This window comes from Desmodus rotundus, chromosome 9 (genome assembly GCF_022682495.2).
Source record: "Desmodus rotundus isolate HL8 chromosome 9, HLdesRot8A.1, whole genome shotgun sequence".
Taxonomy (NCBI): domain Eukaryota; kingdom Metazoa; phylum Chordata; class Mammalia; order Chiroptera; family Phyllostomidae; genus Desmodus; species Desmodus rotundus.
In genome coordinates this window covers 34,676,702-34,700,328 of record NC_071395.1, presented here as the reverse complement: position 1 = coordinate 34,700,328, position 23,627 = coordinate 34,676,702, and the positions used below count along the sequence as shown (strand labels likewise).

General features: G+C 42.5%; 1 protein-coding gene across 1 annotated transcript in view; it reads left to right on the top strand.

The window, feature by feature from the left end:
* The first annotated feature begins 2,850 nt into the window (after positions 1-2,850).
* The window catches only part of MSRA (methionine sulfoxide reductase A), a 337,518-nt gene continuing 316,741 nt past the window's right edge, over positions 2,851-23,627 (top strand). The window contains exon 1 of the mRNA XM_024569042.3: positions 2,851-3,239. Coding sequence (XP_024424810.2) covers positions 3,104-3,239 — 136 coding nt within the window. The 5' untranslated portion in view covers positions 2,851-3,103. The remainder of the gene's footprint in view (positions 3,240-23,627) is intronic.

Here is a 23,627-nt window from a genome sequence, read left to right as displayed (position 1 = left end):
ACAGTTAAGTGAGAGCTCGGTGCTGCCTCGGGGTGGAAACAGGGTGCTGGGCCGGATAAAACAAGGTGGACGGCTGGATTTGGCCCATGGGCCTTGTGTTTGCCACCTGTGGGTTAGACTGTGGACCAGTGACTATTGTTTTTCCCCGTTTTTTCCAAATTAGTGTTCTTAGTCGTGTTTCACCATTGTACACTGGGTGTGCGGGAAAGGGCGTGGGAGAGGGGAATATAACTCAGCTTTTGGTTTATGTAGGTCACTGGATCGTGCAGTTACGTCCAGACTTGTGCAGGACTACATGTCCTCTTCCGATCAAGCACTTTGAACCGCTTGAAACCAGGTTTTCTCCCTTTGGAATAGGGTGTGTCCTGTATATGAGGTCACATATAGGTATCTGGTGGCCAGAGAATGAACTGTGACAGGGGTTCTCACCTTCTTCCTTTTTTACTAGAACTGCCCAGTATTAGCTGGGTCTGTGGTTGCTCAGCTAGAGCACTTGGTCTCTCACCTTCCTTTCCAACAGTAAGGTCACGTCTCTATCAGGTCAATGGAATGAGCAGAAATGACGCTACCTCTGGGGTGACTCTTAGGAGTACCGAGATGTGCACCCCTTTCCTGCCTTTTTGCTGGGCGAGGACACAGAGGTGATGGCAGGCTCTGGCATGGAGGTCATGTCCGAGGATCGCAGTGCTGCCTTACCTGTCCTGCACCGTCTACCTCTGGGCTGGTATATGAGAGAAAAAAACAAAACCATCTTGTTTCAGGTACAGTACCTTTGTTAAAGCCACCTAATCTGCATCTCAACTACAACCTAGGCTTTATTCTGAGATAGAGTATTAAGTTTTCTTGTTTCCAAGGGGCAAGGTAGAGCCTTGAACAAATGAAACTTTTGCTAATCTAAGTTAGGATTCTGGCTCAATTAAATCAAATACGTAACCACTGAATACTTAATGTGAGCCAACCCAGTATGAGGTACTATGGAGGAAAAGACACGGGCCTGCTCAGTGCTGAACTACCTATTTCCAGATTGTTACATAAGAGAGAAATACACTTCTGTGTTGTCTAAAGCACTGTATTTGGGGTCTTTGTTATACCAAAGACAATGCTTAGTCTGCTTCCTACATGGCACACATTGTTGGAATCTGTTGGAAAACGACACCATAATCACAAAAATGAAAAGTCGAAGCAGTGTATGCCCCACGGGGAAAAAGGAGGCCCTCTCAGCGTGAACGAAGCTCAGAAGGGGCTAGGAGACCGTGGAGAAAAGTTCTAGTGGTGAAAACGGTGTCACTGAAGGCAGAGATATTTAATTTCCCCTCAAAAAGTAAACAAAACTCAATGTAAACAAAACTCAATGTAACTTTTCTTACAGCTATTCTGGTAAATGAAAGAACTATTGTTTTATGAAAAAAAACCTTTGAAATAAATTAAGGTATTTTGCTTTAAAAATGTTTATTTTTTTTGTCACAATAAAAGTAACAGCCATTGGAGCACTTGAGAACATGATAGCGACGTAGAGCATTTTGAAACAGAGGTTCACAGAAAGTGAAAATCAGTAGACCACTGCCTTCAACAACAGCAAAACTGCAAACAGCGTTTTAACTTTTTCTAGTCTTTCTTCAGTGGGTGTGCAAATGGAGGCATATGCATTTTTTATACATATACTACATAGCACAGACGTACAACCTGAGCTCTCTCGTGCTTTCTCCCTTAACATTATACAAGTACTTCCTGACATGAAAAATTCTTCAGTTTTTAGTTGCTGAGTATTTCTAACATATTTAACTTCATACAACCAACCACTAAACCAGAAAAAGCAAATCAATATGTATCAAAAGGCAGTTACTAAAAAAATCAACTGACAGAGTATTTCCTTTAACAAAGGAATGCTCTTGCTTTTTCAAATGCTTAGCAGTAACCAGGCCTTCACAAGCCTAGAAGGGACACCTTAGAGAGTGTTTTCCGTAAAGGCCTGTAGAACCTATTTTGTACAATCTTATAGTAAAAGCAAATAAATCAAATGTAAAACGGAGGCACACTGCCCAGGGGAAATGTAAATGACAAAATAAACACATTTAAGTTTAATGCCACAAGTCTGGCTATATTCTCCCTTACAGCAGCGCTAATCCTTCTGTCCTCCTTATATTACAGTCCAGACCACACTAAAACCGGGAGGTAAGTAAACCCATCGGGTGGGGCAGGGGTTGGGTCAAAGCCTTCTCATTTCTGTAGGTGCTAACCTGAAGTTCCTTCCCTCATGTAAGATTATCTGCCCATTTGGGCAGAACATTTGTGTAAAAACAAAATTTCACACATGGAACACCAAAGTCACCCACCTGGCTTCATCCACCTTATTTTTGGGGTTGAAATTTTGTCGCAGAACAAATGTTGTCTTCCATGATTTGAGAAACAGGAATGCTCCTACAGCGCCATTACACGCACCTGATCTGTTAGTGGTGGCATTCGTGCCTTGCTCCCCTACTTGCCTCTTGTAAAATGGGTTTATCGGTATATTATTACTTATACACGTGTCTGTGTGTGTGCATATATATGTACACACATATATGACATTATATTGAGTGATCTTACCTATTTTTGAAAACTGGGCTTAGTTTTCATTTTGGATACATCTTTTCGGTAATTAATCATAATGGCTGCAATGGAAATAGACATACATCCTAGCTAGCTGTCTGTAAGGTAGGTCGTTTTGTATCTTACTGGGAATACCAAACAATTGCTAAGGAGGTTGTGAAATGAGAGTGGACTTAAAAAATCAAAGGCTAGGGATTTTTTTTTGGCCCCTGACGCTTCACGTAGTTTGTACCGCCATTAATACACTTGTTCTCAGCTTGGGGACTTAGCACTGTAGCCGGGCCAGAAAACTCCCTGGTGTCTCCCAGGATCAGGCAACCCGCAGGGAGAGGACACGCCCAGGTACTGCGCGTGTGGCTTGCGCCTTAGGTAACCTCGATTCCGGGGCGGCAGCGACTCAGTACAACGGTGTCCCCGCTGCGTGCCAGCAGTCCAGTGCTCGCCGGTCCCGCAGCTGCGGATCGGCTCTCGACCGCGCCGTCCCGCCGGACACCCCTTGGCCAGCAGTCCGCCCATGCTCTCAGCCACCAGGAGGGCTCGCCAGCTCTTCCACATCCTTTCTCCTGTCCCGAGAATGGGCGACTCAGCTTCTAAGACCGTCAGCCCCGCAGACGCCCTACCGGGCCGGAAGGAGCCGATCCCCGTGGCGGGTAAGGGCAAGTTCAGAGGGCGCGATAGTCGCTGCTGCGCATGCGTGCCAGGCCCGAACGGCGGCCCGTCGTCCGCTCGAACGGAAGAAAGCCGGGGACTGGCTTCCTCGAGAGTTAGGCTGCTGACTGCGCAGGCGCTGTGAGGGGCGCTAGTGAGGGAGGTGGCGAGAGGTCTCCTTGTTTCCTAAAAACCACAAAACGCTTTGACTGAATCTAGGATGTTCTTATAACACCTAGAGTGCAAATTTCCCAGCGGCTCCAAACTTTGGGCAGGAAAGGCGCTGATCCGGTTTCTGCCCTTCGGGCGGGCGCGCCTGCAGTCTGGGGGTTTGCTGCATCCTTTCCTTTCTCATTTGCTCCGGCTGCCGGGGTCCTGGCCGCTTGCAACGATGGTGCGGTGTTGTGTGGTCACTGGAAACAATGCAAAAATACAGAGTGATGAAAACTGCAGTTTTGAAATTGTATCTCAGTCTGGTGTTCGTTTAAGGCATTATCCGTAGGCTTCCATTATATTCCGGGACTGCTTGGTTTCCCTCAGTTGTTAGTAGCCGCCACTGGCCCTGTGCTCCCGGGTCTGCCCTTGTGTGTCAGGCCTGCGGAGGTGTCTATTTTAGAGCTGGGCTTCCCAAACTGTAAAATAATTTTCCAGCCTCATACTAATACTTTTGGAAAACACACTAAAAGTGAAATGCTAGAAAAGTGATCACGTGCTTGGGTGCCAAGTAATGTTAAACTACCCAAACTTTTCAAAGGCTTAACTTCCCGTTTCTGTCGTAGACCTCTTGAAGTTTGCAAACAACCCAGGTCCACCAAACCCAGGACTGTAGTTTTAAGTCCGATTACCTTGGCACAATGTTTTTCAAAATGTGTCCATCAGTTTGTTTTTTAAAAAGCCCTTCAGGCGATTTTAATACACTCATCGTTTATAAACCACTGTTTTAGAGCTTGGAGGATGATTAATTTTTTACAAACAGTTGCCAAGATCCTGCATTTGAAAATTTCCAGGAATTCTTATGTTTTTATTTTCCTTGAAGAATTGTTGAGTATTCATAGGAGGAGGTCATAGTGAGGGTCCGCACTGTCGTATACACTACTCAGTGTGAGGCTGTAAAAGGGAGAGGTTTTTGGATTTGATGCAGTTTGGAAAGTGATTGTGTGACCTGTATTTTATTCACCTGCATTAGCAGTTCAGTTTCCTGGGCCTGCAATCACTTCACCTCATTGCCAGCCCTAAAACTTTATTATATTTTTAACTCAGATACAGAGAATGAGTTTTGAAAAGAAGAATCCAGATTATCTTCCAACTATGTCTACACTATATTTAACTTAATTATCTAAACTTTATCTTAAAAATAAATTCTCTTTACAAAGCAGGATTCATAAATGGATATTTAATGGCAGTGCTTTCTCAATGCTGAACTTTCCCAGCATGTACTGAACTTCCTTTTTACACACTACAGTCTTTGATATGCCCTTTAGACAAACGACCCAAAAACTCTTCTTCAGGTTTTCAAACTGGTTCAAGATAAAGACTGACCAAAATTTAGTTCTGTTTTAACCAAAGTCTTCCTATATAGATGACGCTTTTGGTAAAAGATAGGCTAGTATGACAGAAACCAAACAAAAATTTCTTTTTCATATCTACTTAATAACTGCAAAATCTCAGGACCTAGTTCCATTCCAGGTTCTTCTCTCTTTTCATATAGCCACGTGTACATTGCTCTGTATCTGGACTCATAAGCTGCTTTTTTTGGTGTAGGACCACACCTACAATGCATATGTTCTCATCGTTCAGCTGTTGTAACTGCCGCCCCGCCACCAATATTTAAATTTTAGGTGGGGATCTATCTGGCCTCCACTCCTGCGGCTACTCTTTCCTTGATGAGTTGCTGAAAGTTCTAATTGGCCCCAGAAATGGGCAGTGTTACCTCTTTGGCTGGTTTTGGTGGCTGTAAGATCAGAGCTTCTGGACTTATTATTGTTTTGAAAGTTAATTTAATCTCGATTCAGCCTCCAATCTGTTTAACAGCTATTCCCTTCTCTGTATTTCCTCTGTGTCTGTCGGTATTTATTTGCACCCTGACTCTCCCCGAAGAGTTCTGTGACAAAAGCATCAGCTTTTGGTTTTAGAAGACAAGGCCTGTCTTCTAAACTCAAGCCTTTTGTGTCTGTGGCTCAGCCTACTATGAGGTGTCCGCTATTAGCAAATACTTTTGGTGCAAAGGGTTGTCATCTAAGCTTGAATCCTATCTTTTTCGGTGTGCTTACGAAAACTTACACCCTTTTGTAAACTGTGGCCTACTGGAGTAGAAAACACTACTGAAAGATGCAAAAAAGACTTGAACAAATGTCAGGATATCCCAGGCTCTTGGATAGAAGACTGAAGAGGAAACGTACATATCAGTTCTCCCTAAATTTATTTATAAAGTTAATGTGGTTTCAATAAATACTAATGATATTTTATTTTTTATTTTTTAAAAGATTTTATTTATTTAATTTTAGAGAGGGAAGGGAGGGAGAAAGAGAGGGAGAAGAACATCAATGTGTGGTTGCCTCTTGTGTATCCCCTACTGGGGACCTGGCCCTCAACCCAGGCATGTGCCCTGACTGGGAATCGAACCAGTGACTGTTTGGTTCACAGGCTGACACTCAATCCGCTGAGCCACACAAGCCAGAGGAAAATACTAATGATATTTTAATTTTGTTCTCAAACTGGATACACTAATTTAAAATTTGTATGGAAAAATAAACAGGAATAGTTATGGTAACTCTAAAAGAAGAGCAAAGAGGGTTATCTCGCTCCACCAAACAGTGTGGTACTGGTCCGTGAATGGATGGGTCAATGGAGCAGAATAGAAAGATCAGAAATTCTTAAATACATATGGAATGTAGCATATGATAAAGGTGATGTCTTGAATCAGTGGAGAAAAGATGGAATATTCATTAAATGGTTATGGGACAACTAGGTAGCCATATGGGGGGAAAAGTTGGAGTTTTACTTTCCACCTTAAAATAGGATAAGTTCAGAAAAATATATGATGATAATAGTTCATGCTTCCTAAGTGCTCACTATACCAGGCACTGTAGTAATTACTTTGTACGAGTTACTGATGCAGTTAATCTTGGTAATAACCTGACAAAGTAGTAATTATTATTATTCCTCATTTGTAATGTGGAAACTGAGGACCACAGAGGTTAGGTGACTTATCCAAGGTCATAGAGCTAATAAGTGATAGACTTAGGACGTGAATGTAAGCAGTTTGTCTCTAGTGTTTGTGATGGGAACTGCCATGCCATTTCCCCCATTTAGTTAGATGTAAAAAATGAAACAATGTAAATATGAGGAAGGGAAAGTTCCTTTATACTCTTGGTGAGAGGAAAGTCTTTCTAACCGTGACTTGAAGATCAGAAGACTTAAAAGATTGATAAATTAGATCACATCAAAATAAGAACTTTATACAGGCAAAATCACCCTAAGCAAATTCAAAAGACAAACTGGGGTATATATTTACAACTTGTATTGTAGGTGAAGACTAGATCCCTAACATACAAGAAGCTCCTAGATGTTAATAAGAAAACAACCAACATCCACTAGAAAAATAGGCAAAGGTTATGAACAGACAGTTTCCAGAAAGGGAAGTGCAGCTGGCTCTTAAACATATAAAAAGATACTTGACTTCACTATGAGGAGAATGGAAATACCATTTTTCATTTTTCAGGCTGGCAAAAATCCAGAACTTTGATGGTACCCTCTGTTGCCTTAAGAAGAAAAAGGTACTCTCATACAATGCTGGCGAGATCGTAAAACTGGTTCAACTCCTAGGGAAGGCAATTTGGCAATACCTATCAAAAATTTAATTGCATATACCTTTTGACCCAGGAATGCAATTTCTGGGAATTTATCCTACAGATACACTTGCACATGTGCCAAGTGATGACTGTACCAGGTTATTCACTGCTGCGTTGTTTGCAATAGCCAAAGACTGGAGACAATCCAAATGCCCATCAGTAGGGGCTAGTTAAATAAATTATGTTTTGTCCTCACAATGGAATGTGCAGCTGTAAGAAAGAACATGGAAAATCTATATGAATGGGTATGGAGAGATTGCCAAGATACAGTGTTAAGTGAAAAAAGCAAGGTCAGAAAAGTGTTATATAGCATGCTAGTTTTTGTGTGAACAGAGAGGAAATAATAATATATATGCACAAAGAAACTTTGGAAGGATGGCTAAGAAACTAATAGCTGGAGAGGGGGCTGTACAGCCAGCTGAGGGTAGATGGAAGACTTTTTTCTCCTTTTTAAAAATAACTTTTGATTCTTGTAATGTGGCTGCTTTATTGAATTAAATAACTCCGCTTTGAAGATGATCTCTCTTTGTTTTTAAAGTCAAATTGATCAACCTTCGATCATCTTTTGTCAGCCTAACTTCAAGTTCTTTTTTTTTTTTTTTAAATGTTGCTCTTTTACTTGTCAAGTGGGTTTTTTTTTTCTTCCTCAATTTGCTTTTGTAATCAAAATCTACATTTTGGCATGATTTAAAAATCTAAATTTAGAGGGTGAAATTGGAATAAGTTAATCCAAGTCATTTTACATTTCATAAATATTCATTTTTATTGAGGCAGCAATTGTGGTGGCATCATTTTTACAAAGAAAAGATCTTTGGGGACAGATTCCTTCCACTGTTATGTAGAAGGCATTATGTGTATTTCTTTTATTTTCAGTGATGTACATAGGCTTTTAAAAGAAAATGATAGAAAACAATTTTCCTTTCTGAAAAATTTTCCCTAGTGTGCAATTACTTTTTAAGTTGTAGGACACAAAACTGTTATTTCTCCTTCCTGCATTCTGTCTAAAGCTCTTTATTTTGCCCTGTGTTTCAGAACCCTCAGTGTTTCCCCCAAGTCCCTGGGGTAAGGGTATTCCTTACCTTCCACGACCTAATCCTTACTTCCCAGCCTGCCTTCCCACTGTGTCCCTGCAGAACCTCATCTTTAGGCTAACATTCGTTCCAGTATTTTGCTTCTGGAATTGCTTATGTGATTCTACTTTAGATTTCACACTCCAATCTTTTCATTTACTCATTCAATAAATGACTATTAAATGCCTGCTTGGGTAAAATATTGTGTTTTCCATATACACTTCCTTAAAACTCACCCTGTTAGAATTCCATTTCTCCAATAAACCCACCCCTTTTCTCTCTGACCCAAGAGATCCATTTCTTTTCCACTGGACAAATAACTATGTATTGTTTTACAAATACTTCTGTTGGGCCTCTTGTTGTTACTTAGGTGTTTTGTTGCTACCCAACTGATTAAATTTATGCTTTATCTCCCCAGAAAGATGGCTCTCCAGGGGAGGTAAAGGAAGGGGCTGGGCTGTGTTTGATACTTACTTTATCCTCTGGTCTATAGCACTTCACAAAGGGTGCTGCCTGCCTCAGGCACTCAATATGGTTTGTGGATGTCAGGCAGCATATGGCTGATGCCTGACAGCAAGGACCAAAACTGGTGGTCTTTTTGTGTGACCATCGTGCCGCCAATGCAACACAGAGAAGCTGATATGGGTGACCTTTGGTCCATGGGGTATGTACTCTTAATTGTTTTTCTACCGGTGGTGATGGATTTTTGTTGACATCAGACGTTCCTCTCAGTCACTCTTATGACCAATGGTCAACTTTTCTACTGGCCAGGATAAGTGATAGGGAGCTGCTCATCTGTAAAGCTCTGAGCAGGGACTTGTTAGGAGTCTGCAACAGTGGTGGGGAAAGAGGTGTTACGCTGTCAGCACAATCCATGTAGGGCCTTGGCCTGCTACCTTCAGGTCAAGGATCACAGTGCGCCCCTGCCTCGGGTGGGGGAGGGAGGAGAGTGAGGACAGCTGAGGTGAGGAATGGGAGGTTGGTTGGGTGAGGACACAGCAGCCTGTGTCATAAGCCCCGAGAGAGCCAGCACGCTTGAGGCCCTCAGCAAGGGTCAGAGTGGAGGCCCGTTTGCCAAGCTTGGTCCAGCCCCTTTATAGGCCCCAGCAGACTGCCAGCCATCACCATGCTGCCTTGGCAGATGGCCAGGCTTATTCCCATGGCACAGGAGCTGCCTGGTCCTGCCATCCCATGCCAGCCAAAATCATTGAACTCTGGTGATGTATGAAAGAATGAATTCTGCAAAAGATAGTTTTGAGGTATCAATGTGTGATGAATGGACATTGTGGATCTTCTAGATCCTATTCTTTCATCTTTCTTCCATCATAAGGTGCCAGTTTAGCCTAAGTGCCCATCAGTAAATGAGTGGATCAAAAAACTGTGGCACATTTACACAATGGAATACTATGCAGCAGAAAGAAAGAAGGAGCTCCTACTTTTCACAACAGCATGGATGGAACCGGAGAATAGTATGCTAAATGAAAGAAGCCAGTCAGTGAAAGACAAATACCATATGATCTCACCTGTAAGAGGAACCTAATGAACAAAAACAAACTACTGAGCAAAATAGAACCAGAGACATGGCAACATGGAACAGACTGATAGCAACCAGAGGGGAGGGGAGAGGGAGATAATGGTGGAAAGAAGGGGAGGGGAATAGTCAAAGAACATGTAGGGATGACCTGTGGACGTGGACAACAGTGTGGAGATTGACTGTGAAAACGGGTTGGACTAGGCGGAGGAGGGCAAATGGGGAAAAATGGGACAACTGCAATAGAATAACAATAAAAAACTTTTAAAAAAATCACTGGGATAAAAAAGAAAAATTTCAATTACAATTTCTAATGTTTTATTCTTTGTGCCTGGAGCACAGTGGGCTGACAATAAATATTTGTTGAGTAACTCCAGCATCCTCTGTTGTGAGCTCTTTGAGAGGTGGTCCCCTCTGGACAGAACCATCCATAATACCATACCCATTCTGTGTGTTACGGCACACAGTAGATAGTCAGTAAGTGTTTGAATGAGTAGTAGAACAGTGGACTGAAGAGGATAAGAAGAGGAGGGGTTGGGCCTTGGGATTGCCATTGTCTGCTGGTTTCCATGTTACCGGTTTTCCTATCATACCAGAAAATTTTATTAGTGCAAAAGAGTTCCTGCAGTCAGATGGATACCTACGTGATAAGGAGTGGGTCATATCTGAAGAATGGAGTGTTGGTCTACCCTGTTGTATGATGGCAATCTCTTTATCTGCCACCTCCTCTCCTCCCTGTGTTTCAGGCATCAGCACAGCCTTGGCTGACGAGGACTGAGCTTCTGCCATGCTGCCCAGAGCTTTGGCTATGTCAGATTTCTAGTGGGCCATGGATTTGTCATCATATAGCTATTCAGTCATTTTAACTAGTGTCTACCTCCCTACCACATTTTAAACCAAGAGATGGTAAGAGGTTGGGAGCATCTGACAGTGGCCTTACCTTAGGATAAGTGGAATTTTGGCATGTGATGGTATTATCCTCTTTGTCCTTATTTTATTGCTTTACTTCCTCTACCCTTCTTCTCTTGGCTGCCTAGCTTCTTCCCTACCACTTTTGTCTGTGGGTGGCTCCTGAAATCTATATCTAACCTTGCAAAAGTTTCACTTTTCTATTTCCAAATATGTACAGGATGTATATGTCCTGTTGTACCCTAAACTCAGTTCTGAGACCAAACTTACTGTTTTCTCTTCAAAACATTAGATACATATTTTAATCTCCCCATTTCTGCTAGTGGCACTACTATTCTCCCAAGTCCCCCAAACCTTAGCTGCATTCATCTGTGATCCTTGCCTGTATCTTTAATATGTTCCTTCCCCAATAGTCTTGATTATTTTTTGCTCTCTGTATTAGTCAGGATTCTCCAGAGGAACAGCACCAACTGGATGTATATAGGTATATGGGAAGAGATTCATTATGAGGGATTGGCACAAATGGTATTGGAGGCCGAGAAGTCCACCATCTATCTGCTGTCTGCAAGCTGGAGGCCCAGGAAAGCTGGTGGTGTGACTCCTGTGCAACCCTGAAGTCCTGAGAGCTGGGGTAGCCAATGATGTAAGTCCCCGTCTGCGTCCTAAGGCCTGGGAAGCAGGAGTGTCCGAGGGCAGGAAAAGATGGATGTCGCAGCTCCAGAGAGTAAATTCACCCTTCGTGCACCTTTTTGTTCTAATCTTATCAGATTGCATGAGGTCCCCCAACATTGGTGGGGGCCATCTTCTTCACTTAGTGTACCAGTTCAAATGCTAATCCCTTCCAGAAACATCTTTACCGACACACCCAGAAATAATGTATTATCTGGACATTGCTCAGCCCAGTCAAGGTGATACAGGAAGTTAGCCATCACACTTTCCTTGGTCTCTGTCTTCATTTTCCCCAATTGTTTGTGAGAACGAGTCTCAGATGCCTGTTGAAACCTCCCGTTTCATTCTGTCACTGCTTAGGCAACAGTGGGAGCTCTGCGGTCTGTGTGATGACCCTGTTTGCCCTGGAGCTGCAGACTTTCTGTGACTTGCTGCCTCCTCCATGTTCCCTTGTCTGCTCCCGCCCCTGAGGCTGACTCCAGCTCTTGGCTGCTTCCTCCCAGGATGTTTGCTGTCTTCCTCACCACCCATTTCAATCTTCGAGGGCCTCTGAAGTGTAAACTCAGTTCTTCCCCTTCCGTGCTGCCTTCAGGGACTATTTCAGCTTAGATGGCTCTTGGAACTGGAAGTGGAGCTAGGGTTTTGGGGCCCTGTTTTGGGTAGGGTTTTGTGCTTTCATTCCACTGTGTCTCCTTAGGGAGGCAAAGGTTGAATTGTTTTCATGCATTTGGAGCTCAGTGATTGCTGTTGTTCCCCTTCGTGTTTCCTGAACTCCTAGCCAGTTTAGGGTGCTCAGCTGGCATGGCCGAAGTTCTTGGGTTATAATGGCTAAGCAGCCTGGTCTTCCGGTAATTTCTTCCTGGATGTCCTATCATGTTCTTCCCATTTGCTGAGATACTCGACTACTCTGACTCATGATGTTGTTAAAAGATAAACTGAGGCATATTAAAAATGTAGGATCTTAATAGAGCAACACTTTATTAGACTTGGGCAGCATTCAGTCTAGCAGAGAGAAGGGAGCTCTGAGAAACTGTACAAAATGAAAGACCAATAGGCAGAGGGGAATGAGGAAGCTATGCTAGGAGAAGAGGCGGGTGGTTATCCCAAGGTTACTTCCCTCCAGGGGAAAACGGGGGTCTGTGGGGCAGGTGACCTGACTTGCTGACCAGGTAATTCCTGAGCGACTGGTCTAAGATTTCCCTTCTGGCAGAGGGAAAACTGTAGCTAAATTAAGCCTCGGCTTTTGTGATGTGAGGATTGGCATAAGCAACTTCATTTTAGGCCTGTTGTCGTGTGTGTGTGTGTGTGTGTGTGTGTGTGTGTTCAGCAATGCCAAATGCTTGGTTTTATCTTGACCAGAGATTGTCATATCATCTGGGTCAACGGGGACCTCTTCTGTAAACTGGATCTCTTATGAAAGGTTGAAGAAGGCTGTTGCCCGGCCTACAGAAGGACGCGGTTCCTTGTATTTCTGCAGGGCTTCTGTAGCAGTTCCTGTGAGCAAACCTGCAGCGTTTCTCAGCACCGTCTATTTCTGATCCACCCGCTTGTTGAGTGAGCATATGAAATTTACATTATAATACAGCTAAGATTGGTAACAGTGAAAACGGGAAGAAATGCAGAGTTACAATGTTTTTATGGGTATGTTATCATTTTTCTTTTTTTTTAAAAAAAGAATACAATTTAAATACACTGAATATCTTTCCCGAACGTGAATGTAAAATAAATTCTTTTGAAGATGTTCCTGTGATAAGGTAATAACATCAGTGTTGAATTTTCCTCTGTAACTTTTTCATATTTTACCTTTGATTTTTAAAAAATTTGTAGTTTATAGTTAGGTAATTTATAGTTTGCTTGGGTCAAATACAGTATGAAAAACTAAAAGATATTGTTCACATGAAGCCAAACATGATTCTTTGGACAACTGAAAAAAATGGATATTTTAGCAGATTTTACCCAAAAGGCAAGAGCCACGAAAATGAAAGGCTACGAGGGAATTCATGGCTTTCCAGCTGGAGAAAATGGAACCTCAAGTGAAAAAGCCCCGAGTGTGCCGTGGTTAGCAGATAAAAGAAAACCATGGTACAGTTTGCAGAACGGAGTAGCCAGCTGTCAAGCAGAGCCCCCGAGAAAACACTGCATTGCTGAAAACCTCCATTTCCTTATCTCTTCTTAAGGACCAATTCATAAAAAGCTACGTCATCTAGCAGTAAGCCCTCCGCAGCAACTGCGGCTGGTCCCTGGAGTTCCTACCTAACCACTTAGCATTCCTCGCACACGGAGATGTGTGCGCAGGCATGAAGAAGCGCCGCACAGAGCTGCTGCTCCCCGCACTGAGGACTGCAGCGGGCTCGAGGCAGCCCAGCTCGAGCAGAGTCTCTCCCTGACAACAGGAGGCCCGTTGCTGGGGAACCGTGTATCTCCAAGAGTAGGAGCTGCACCCCACTGCCTCTGAGTTTAAAGGAGGTCTGAGGAGCCACTTGCACATAACTTCTAGTTCAAGAAATTAAATTTTTTCCTTCTTCAGGATTATGCTTATACTATGAAGCTCTGTGGATTTCTTTTGATAAGTAGGATAAAAGGGAATATTATTTTTCTGGTAAAAATTAGGAGTTGGATGAATATGTTTGCTGCAGTAGTTTTTAGGAAACACACACCGGATCTGAGGAATGTACATAAATTTAAATATGAATCTTCAGGGGGGTCGAGAGATGAACCCCAGGATTTCATTTTGGTTCATTAAAAACCCACAATTATTTTTTTTTTTGGAATAAGAGGATTCATTAAAGAGCTGAAGGCTAGGCTTCATTTTATGTACACATTTGCTTTGGAAGAGCTGCCATGGTTTCCTGAAGTCTTTCTTTTAGGGTTTTTTTTGGGGGGGAGGTTAGAGTTCCTCCTATGGCTTAATATCATAAGGTGGTTGTAAACTCTTAATCCCCCCACAGTTGCATCTTCAGTTGACCAAGACCTAGACCCTGAGTTGTTGGCTGGTACCCACTGTCAAAGAAAGAGTAGGGATGTGTGCAGATCTGGCGGACTTCCAGAGGCCATTCCTACTCTGCCCTGTCTGTATTTCCATCAGCGGTAGTATGTCAGGTAATTGTTAGCCCTAGAACTACTGTTAACTCCTTATACTTACATTGCATTTACTTCATGGCCTGAACTTCTTTCCTGCCTGGGTTCCCTGACTCTTACTGTAGTCTGCATTGCTGTTTTGGAGTGTTGACATACAGTGCGATACACTTTAGTGATTTCTCAAGGGTCCAGGGGAGTGTTGCAATATAAACTCCATGACTCTTTACACTGTAGTTCCTTATTGTATTTTGTTTTTCTAAGGGAGTCTTTTAAAAGTATATTTTATTGATTATGCTATTACAGTTGTCCCAATTTTTTTCTCCTTTTCCCCCTTCTGCCCAGTCGCCCCCCATTTCCTTCCAGCAATCCCCCCATTAGTTCATGGCCATGGGTCATGCGTATAGGTTCTTTGGCTTCTCTATTTCTTATCCTATTCTTAACATCCCCCTATCTATTTTGTACCTACCATTTATGCATCTTAATCCCTGAACCTTTTCCCCCTCTCCCCTCTTCCCCCTCCCTGCTGATAACCCTCCATATGATCTCCATTTCTATGATTCTCTTCCTGTCCTAGCTGTTCTTCTAAGGGAGTTTTAAAGTCATTAGCTTCAACAAGTTTGTTGCTTTGGCTGAAGATGAGGAGCTGGATAAATGATAGACTGAGTCCCTAGTTAGGAAATAGGTGAATATGCTCCTTTGAACACTGGAAGGTGAACCGCTGTGGTTTTGTGCTTATTGGTCATTAATAGGCAGAGATATGCCCTGCATCTATATACACATTTTGTTCTAGTTTGTCTGATCTACTCTCTTTAGAACCTGCCTCTACTGATAAAATCTCTTTTCCTTCTCTCCGCCAAGCTTCCTTTTACTCAGTTATGCCTCTGTGATGTCTTCTCTTATTCTTCAACCCATTTTGACCCTCCTCTCTTATAAATTTATAGCATTTCTTTACTACTCATTTGGCATGCAAGCATCTTGTTTGAAGATATTTGTATTGTTGTCTTATTATTGTTTAAATCGGTAATAGTGATTTAACTTTAATATGTGTATGTATTTTCTCTATAACTGCATTTTAAGTTTAGTAAGGGTTTATTTACTTATTTTATCTCCCATGCCTGTATATGTTTATTTTCTACAATAATTAGTTAAATGAATGAAAGAATATTGAGCTTATACTCTGTATAATATTATGTTTGGAAGTTGTCTGCTCAGTAAAATCCTTTTAGTATGGTGCAGGTCAATAGGTATTAATATTAATGAATCTCGATAAATGGTTGCTGTGTTTTTAACTTACTTTCCAGCACAAACTATGCATTTTTAGAAATATGATTACGATTGCTTGTGTGAACCCAATGGTTGACTTTCCAAATAGTTATTAGAGGAGATCTGAGCTCTTAGCTGCTATATTACAGTTTGTGTTTAATATTTATGGGAGTCTTTCTACAAATATGTAGAATTATTGGTGAGTGAAGGAAATGGCTCCCAATATGACAGAAGAAAATAACCTAAAAAGAGCTGCCATTATCTGTAGTTGCACCAAGGTTGTGTTTACATAAAAAAGACATTGTTTTATGTTCCAAAACCAAGAGATGATTTTTTGATTTAACAAATTCCATCAAGAACTTTTGTAAGGTTATCAGTACCACCGTAACTGTTACAGAGGTAACATAGCATCTTGGTTTCTGGATTTATTGAGCTTGCTGCATTTCTTTAGTATCATTCATATTTTTCTCCCGAGGGTACCACTGTCCTCTCTTGACTTAATAACAAGATATGAGAACTCATTGGTGCTGTGGTGTACGATGCTGGGAAATGAATGCCTGTTTTTTATCTCTCTCTACAGGACCCTTCATGACCATAGGTAGATGTTTGCCACCTCAGTATAAATAAGCAGCATTCAGAATTGTATTCTCTAGTGAGGGACGAGTTGATTTGGTGGAAAGCACAGGCATTTCATGTCTGGACAGTGATTCTGAACTTCACTTCCTCTGCTTACCAGCTGCATGACCTTGAACACATTTGCCTGAGTTTTCCCATTTGTAAAATGGAAGCAGTACGCCACCTGCCTCAGATGGGCATTTCTGAGAGCAGCCGAGATAATGGAGAGAGAGCTTTGCATGATGCCCAGCTCCTGGCAGATGTGCAGAATGTTTCTTTTGCAGTGTGATGTGTCCAATGGGGACATTTAGGGGACAGCTTACTGCTGTGTGTTGCCTAAATTTTTCCACTTTTATGTTTAATTTTTTTAAAGGTTTTGGAATGCAAGCCCAACCAGGTTTCATCAAGAACTGTAGCATAGGAAATTAAATGTACAAAATAGTATTTTTAAAATTTAGAACTGATTTACATAGCCAACATGGAAAATTGAGTTGCTGTTGCCCGATAAAAATATCATAGCTGGTTGGTTTTTTTTTTTCCTTGAGGAGGAGAGGGGAGTGGAATGAAGATGTTTCTACAGTTTTGAAACTTCCTCTTTGTTCCTCCCCTACCCCTTCTCTCTTCTTCCTCATCCCCTTCCCCCTCCTCCTCTTCCTCCTGCTTCCTTCTGTCCCTCCTCTTCTCAGCCACCTTAATATCAAATGTAGTGAGCCACGTTGGAGAGAAGAGTGGAAGCAGACATTTGAGGGCTGATGTGTATGGGCAGTTTGTGCAGGCACATGCTTACATACAAACCTGGTACTTGTGTAGCAGAGATGGGGGGTGCGGTACGCTCGCCCAGATTTTCTGCCTGGCACCCTGGTCTGGGAGCTGCTTCAGCCCCCTTCACCTGGCTCCTGCAAGAGCCAGACTTTCTACTGTGACTGCCCCTGGCTCTGCGGATTACCTGGGGCGGGATCTGACTCTTCTGGGTCAAGTGTCCCTCCCAGGGCTTGGTGCCTCTACTCCAGAGACGGGGTGTAAATGTGTGGTTCTGGAGCCGACAGGATGCGTAGTTGCTCTGAAGTTGCTCCTTCTCTGGAGAAAGTCCTTTTTCACTAGGAGAGGAGGAAGCTCCACACTTAAGGAGGCAGAGGTGGTGGATAGTCCTAGCTGCATTCAGCTTCTCACTGTGTGCTTTTGAGATCTAAGCACCTTCTTGCCCTTCCTACAGTTTCAGTTTCGTTGTGCGTTTCCTTGGAATGCATAACACAAAAATCAGGTGCTCCATCTCACTATTTCTCTCTCTCCTCTCCCCCACTCCTCCCCTCCTCCCCTCTCTCCCTGCCAGTTCAAGTTGGATTTTGTCTCTTGTAACCAAAGGTACCTGCCTTCCTTACCCTTAAATATGCATTTGGCTTTATAGGAAATACATGAAATTCACCAGTTTCAAACCAGTGGTCTCTAGTTAGTTTTTCACGAGAACCACATTTAGAAGGCTGTGATAGATAGGGCTACAGGGATGCTTGCTAGACATTTATACTGTTCCTGTTTTCAGCTGCCGCTGGTGGAGATTCCTGCCTGCTTGCCTCCCTGGGACCCACCCCATGACAGTGCCCTGGAGGCTGCAGGTCTGCTTCTTCATAGCCTTGCCCTTGAGCATTTTCCTCCAAGTGCATGATACTTACACATTTAAGTTGCAAGAACCAGGTTCAGCAATATGATCCAGTATGTGTGTTCCCCCCCCCCCCCCAGAAAAATAAAGCTCTCTATTAAAGTAGCATCACCAATTATAGCATTCCTCACTAGAAAGGATAATGTTTACAGATAAGCAAGCCTTGTTATTAAACCCAACTGTTACCAAGTATTGCGTCGTGAAAGCTTTGCCCTTTTTTTTCCTACTTCAAGGTAAACTTTTACTAGACTTTTCTATTTGGCATTTCAGAAGTTAATAATCACAGGGTTCGTGGCCTATGCAGCAGCTCCCGTAACCCACTCAACGCTCTCCCCCATGTCCAGTCTTGCTGTGCTCAGAAAAACCAAGGGGAAAAGCCGCTGTGTTCTTGTGGGACGACCACTGAGGGTGGCTTTGCAAGTTTCGGGCTTTGGCCGTGCTACTGACTCGCTGTGCAGCGTTGTGCCACTCACTTACCTTCTCTGGCTGCCCGCTCGCTTATATAAAAAGTGCTCGAAAGCAAATTCCTGGAGGTTCTTTTTCTATTCATGCATGATTTTAAGTCTTCCTTTGTATTGTGCTTAACACTTCCTCTGTTCCCTTCAGAATTAATCTCCTTTCCTCAGAAGCGTATTAACTCTAGGTCTAAGCCCTGCATCTCTCTTGCACGTTTGCACTTGCTCCCCCACTCCTCACCCCCCCCCCCCCCAGCTTGAAAAGGCAGAGAAAGAGAAAGAAAATGGAGGCATGTGACATGGTTGCAAACACAGTTACCACTTTTCCTGATAGTCTCTTTCTCCATCTGGAGGAAGTCACTTTGGCAACCACGAATCCATCTCTCTGCTACTGCACTAACCTTATCTCTCCTACTTATTATTTCATTTCTGTGGGATGACTTCTTACAGATTTTTAAAACAAAACTTATTTTCCTCTTGAAGTTCCTTTGAGACCCACCCCGCCATATCTGAATATTTGAAAGCACAGTTGAAGCAAACCCACAGGCAGTTTGGAAGTGGAACCAGGCTGTAATGGCCTCACGCGCAAAGTTCTTCCCATGTGGGCTACACGGGAACCTTCTTGTTCTTTGGAGACTCTTGGTCATGTGACAGCCTGCAACTCTGTTATCTTAAGGTAAAATTTGTCAACAGCTTTCCCTTCAAGGATTAGTCTCCCTTAATTACTGTGTGCCAGGTCTTCCACAGTGGCCATGTAGCAAACCATAGTCGTCTAAACTGTCAGCCTAGAGAGAGAAATAGCAAATGGAATGCAGTGCAGTATGGAGGCAGGTCGAGGAAGCATGCTGGGGCAATGCTTGGGCAAGATGTTACAACACAGATTGCAGCAGAAGTGGTGCTGGGGCGGAATAGGAGCAGACACCAGTTCAGCACGGCGGGCTGGGGCAGACCCTGTCAGGGCTGCACAAAGATCCAGTCTGAAGGCAATCCCAGATCACCGTCAGGAAGGGGTTGATCAGGCAGCGTCACATGCGAAAAACATGGCCAGTGTGCTCGAGGCCATGTGGACTCATTTGGCACCCCTCTGGTGGTCTGAACCCGGCAGAGCCAACCATATAATCCACTTGCTATTCGGGGCCTCCTGCTCTTGGCTGACACCTCAGTTCCAAACTGTGGAAGTCCAAAGCTATCCTTAAGATTTCTCTAAATTAAGCATGCGTGTGTGGGGGATGTTTCTGTTTTCTTGGTTGCCTTTGCCTCTAGGTTTCTGTATCCCCAGATACTATCTCTTTTTCACACTGAATTTAACCATTATATTACCCGTAACACAGGTGAGAATGCCCTAGACTTGACTGAAGTTTGGGGCAGGAGTGGCGGAGGATGGGTTGACTGCACAGAAAGAGGTGAAAATCCTCCATCAGATGCTCCTGATCCCAAGTGCCTTTGGCCAGCGTTCATTCATGGGTTCTCCGCAGCGCTTCCCAACATGCAGGGCAAACATAGCCGTGTACCTCTCAGGTCACACTTACCTCCCTCCCTTCTCCCCCTCCTTTCTAAGAAAATAAAATCTTCTTTTACACAAAACAGATCTAGCACTTCTTGACATGGGTTCTGGCTAATATCCATGCTGTAAGGGCCCTGCTTTCTATTTCAAAAACCATTTCAAGTGATTTTCTCAGAGATGGTGGATTTTTCCTACGTTGACCTAGGAATGAATTTTGTAATACTGGAGCTTGAGCTGGATGCCAAATTAAGCAGGAGAGAGAATGGGGGGAGGGGATGGTAATGAGTTACTGCATTTGCAGGGCCCTTCTTTCCATTGCGGGTTATTTGTGACTGCCTTAGTCTTGTCACATGATCCATTTTACTCCGCCCACCTCCCACTAGACAGTAACGCCTTTGAGGGCAAGGACTGTTGCAGCTTCTTATCTTATTCCTGGAGCACCTACCTTTGCACATAATAGGTATTCAGTAAGTATTTACTGAACAAATAGGTGTACTCAGTGTGACTTTAATGGATGGTTTAAAAAGTTAATGATCTTCTTTAAGGAGTTTATAGTACAGTTAGGAAAACAAAAATAACAGATGAGAGTAATTAAGCCATGAACCTTGTGAGCAAGAACAAGAGGGTGAATTTCCCAAGAATTTGGAAACGCTTACCCGTATGTATATTCTTTGTCCTGCGTGTAGCATTTAAATAAAATTTGGGCTCCTATCCGACTTATCACCAACTCAGATACATTTTTTTTTCTAGTTTAAAAAAAATGTGAAGGCATATTTCCAGGGATTTTAAAAGGACACTAAAGATTATAAATTTCATTTTAGCATTAGCAAATGACAATCTAATTTTAATAAGTTATTTTGAACTTAATACATCTGAAACTCAGGTTAGTTTTATTTTCTGGCTCATTATTTTAATGGAGAGACATATTTTTGGGTATGTGACACACTTGTATTTTTATAATCTCTTGGGTATTTTAAGGGAAATTTATTTCATATGATTTTGATCTAAATATAATTTACTCACAATAATGGAGAAATATTTGATACCAGAGAAATTTATTGATGCTTTCAAAGCTTTTCTCCTGGGAAATAAGAAATTACTTTTTCTAAGAGTAAATCACAAACCTAATTTTTCTGCTGATTTAAGGAGGCCTGAGTTAAGCATCAAATTGGGCAGTCCAGATCAGTTATTTTTGTTTTTAATTTTTGAGTCTTTCTTTCAAAAGCATGCATAGGAAATTTTTGTTGAGGTTTTCTTTTTTTCTTATTCTGACAGTTTTATTTTTTATACTGTTTTTTTTTTTTTTTGCCCAAACAATGATTTTTGGAAGATTTCAGGTAATAAAACAGTTTTTATTTCTGTGGATTAATGGTGTCTGTATTCAAGACATTTCAGACCTGTCAGAAGCTTTGAAATGGCATTGAATATATTTCATAATTTTAATTTTAAAGCACTTTATGAGAAGTCGATACCATTCCTAAGTGACTATTTTGAATTTAAAAGAGGAGGTTTAGGTAAAAAAGTAAAGCCAAATTTTGCCTCTTAGAAGACCCGAAATCCATTTACAAATAAAAGAAGAGACCATGAAATCAGTATTATGTTTCAGAAGTGAAATGTGACAGAAGTTGCTCAGTACCAGATTCTAAGAGGCTCTGGGGTGGCCATAACAAGAGTGGAGGGTCAGGGCCCTGTGTTTTGCCTCCTTCAGTGCCTCTGACTTCTCTCCAGTCTCCTCCCGACTCCTAGGATCTGGCATCTGGCCCTTTAAGGGAGTGTTGTTCCCAGCCCCTCTCTTCCCAGGGGTGGGTATCCCACCTCTGACTTGAACCTAGCTCCTTCACTACTGGAAGCCCAGCTGGCCAGAAGCCTGGGCAGGAGCCCAACTCTTGCTCCACAGCCTTTTGCTGCCCTCTGCTGCCTGCAGCAAATGGCAATTAACTCTCCAGGCCCAGCTGGCCCATGGGATCTGATGCTTGGGTCATTCCGGTAGTCTTGTGGCCACTGGTGCCTTTAGTTCAGCAAACAAATTAAAGCCAGATAAATCTTCCTGAAATACCATTTCACACGAGAATCGGCTCCATTGTAGTGGTTAGGCACACAGACTGGATGGAGGCAGACTGCCTGGGTTCAATTCCAGCTCCGTCATTTACTAACAGTATGACCTTGGGCAAGTTAGTTAGACTGTATATACCTTGGCTTCCTAGCCTGAAAAATGGGTTGATAATACCCTTATGAGGAACGTATTATAATTATCAGGATTAAATGAAATAAAATGAGAAGTGTTTCGAACAAGGTCTGGCACATGGTAAGTACTAAATAAATATTAGTTATTGTTATACTTATCACCTCTGTTTTAGTAATTTGTGCCTTTTTTATTGCATAGTAGTGATAGATGGATCACATATTGTTTATTCATTGACCTCGTGGTGGGCTTTGGGGTTCTTTCCAGTTTGTGGCTATTAAGGATAATTCTATGATAAATGTTCATGTACGAACATTTTGTGTGTGGATATGTTTTCTTACAGGTGGACTTAGGGGTGGAATTTCTGGTTCCTATGGTAAGTATAAATTGAACTTCTAAAGAACTACCAACCTTTTTACCATTTTACATTCCCATCAGCGATTTAGAGGGTTTCAGTTTGCAGCATCCTCACCAACACTTGGTATTATCTGTCTTCTTCCTTCCTAGTGGGTGATGAGGGATGCATCAAGGATGCCTCTTGGATTTTCAAGTTGAGCAATTGAATGTTTAGTGCTACCATTCAATGGAGGCTGGAAGAAGAATGGACTTTTTTGAGAGAAATCAAAAGTTCAAGTTTGGCCAGCTTGAACTTGAAGTGCCTATTAACCATTCAGAGGGACTGTTAAATAGGTAGTGGGCTGTATGAGGCCACCTGTGTTCTTCCGTTCTTGCTGAATTCATTGAAGAATGGAGTGTGGAGCAGTGGCTTCCGTTTTCTCTGTCTCATGATATGTGTCTGACCGTCTGGACAGATCACATAACTTCTTTCGATGTCAGTTTCTGCATCCATAAAGTAAAATAACCTGTCTTTCTCCAAAGGCTGGGTGAGGAGTAAATGAACTGAAGTATGTGGAAGTGCTTATTATCATGGTTATTATTATTAAAGCATGATTACCTTTTGTTTATTTCATTGTTGTGCTCACGGTGGCTTCTGACCCCGTGTTTTATACATGAGTGGCGCTCAGTGCAGCCTGACTTAATAAGTAAATGAAGGCAGGTAATGACTGAGTCTGTAGTGGCAGAGAGAGGAGGGGGAGAAAGAGAATAGATGTAATTTGGGTGGGCCATCGCATTGGAGCTTTGTGGAAAGGCGATTTATCTTTCATGCTGTGATACCAGGAAGAAACATGGAAAAGTCAGGATGGGGAGGTATTTAAATAATAACACCACATAAAGCATAGTATTTTGTAAGCGTCTTCGATATCTTCATAGCAGACTTGAAGCTTCTTGAGAGCTGGGGTGATTTCTAATGTGCCTCTGGATTTCCCTTTGCTTACTGCTTTAGGCATAATATGAACAGACAAATATGTGTAAAATGAGTAAGTGTAATTTTTAAACTTCTCTCTTTATTCTAATTAAAGTGACATGTATTTGACTTTTGGTTGGTTGGGAGATGACCCTTCAGCAGGTTACTTCCTTCCCGTGTTCCTAGGATGTCACGGCCATGCTTCTGTCATAGCTGACGGATGACCCGTAATCGTAATCACTTGTTTACGCAGCTGCTCCGTAATGGCGGGGGCTCCATGTCTGCAGCACACACCTGCACCCT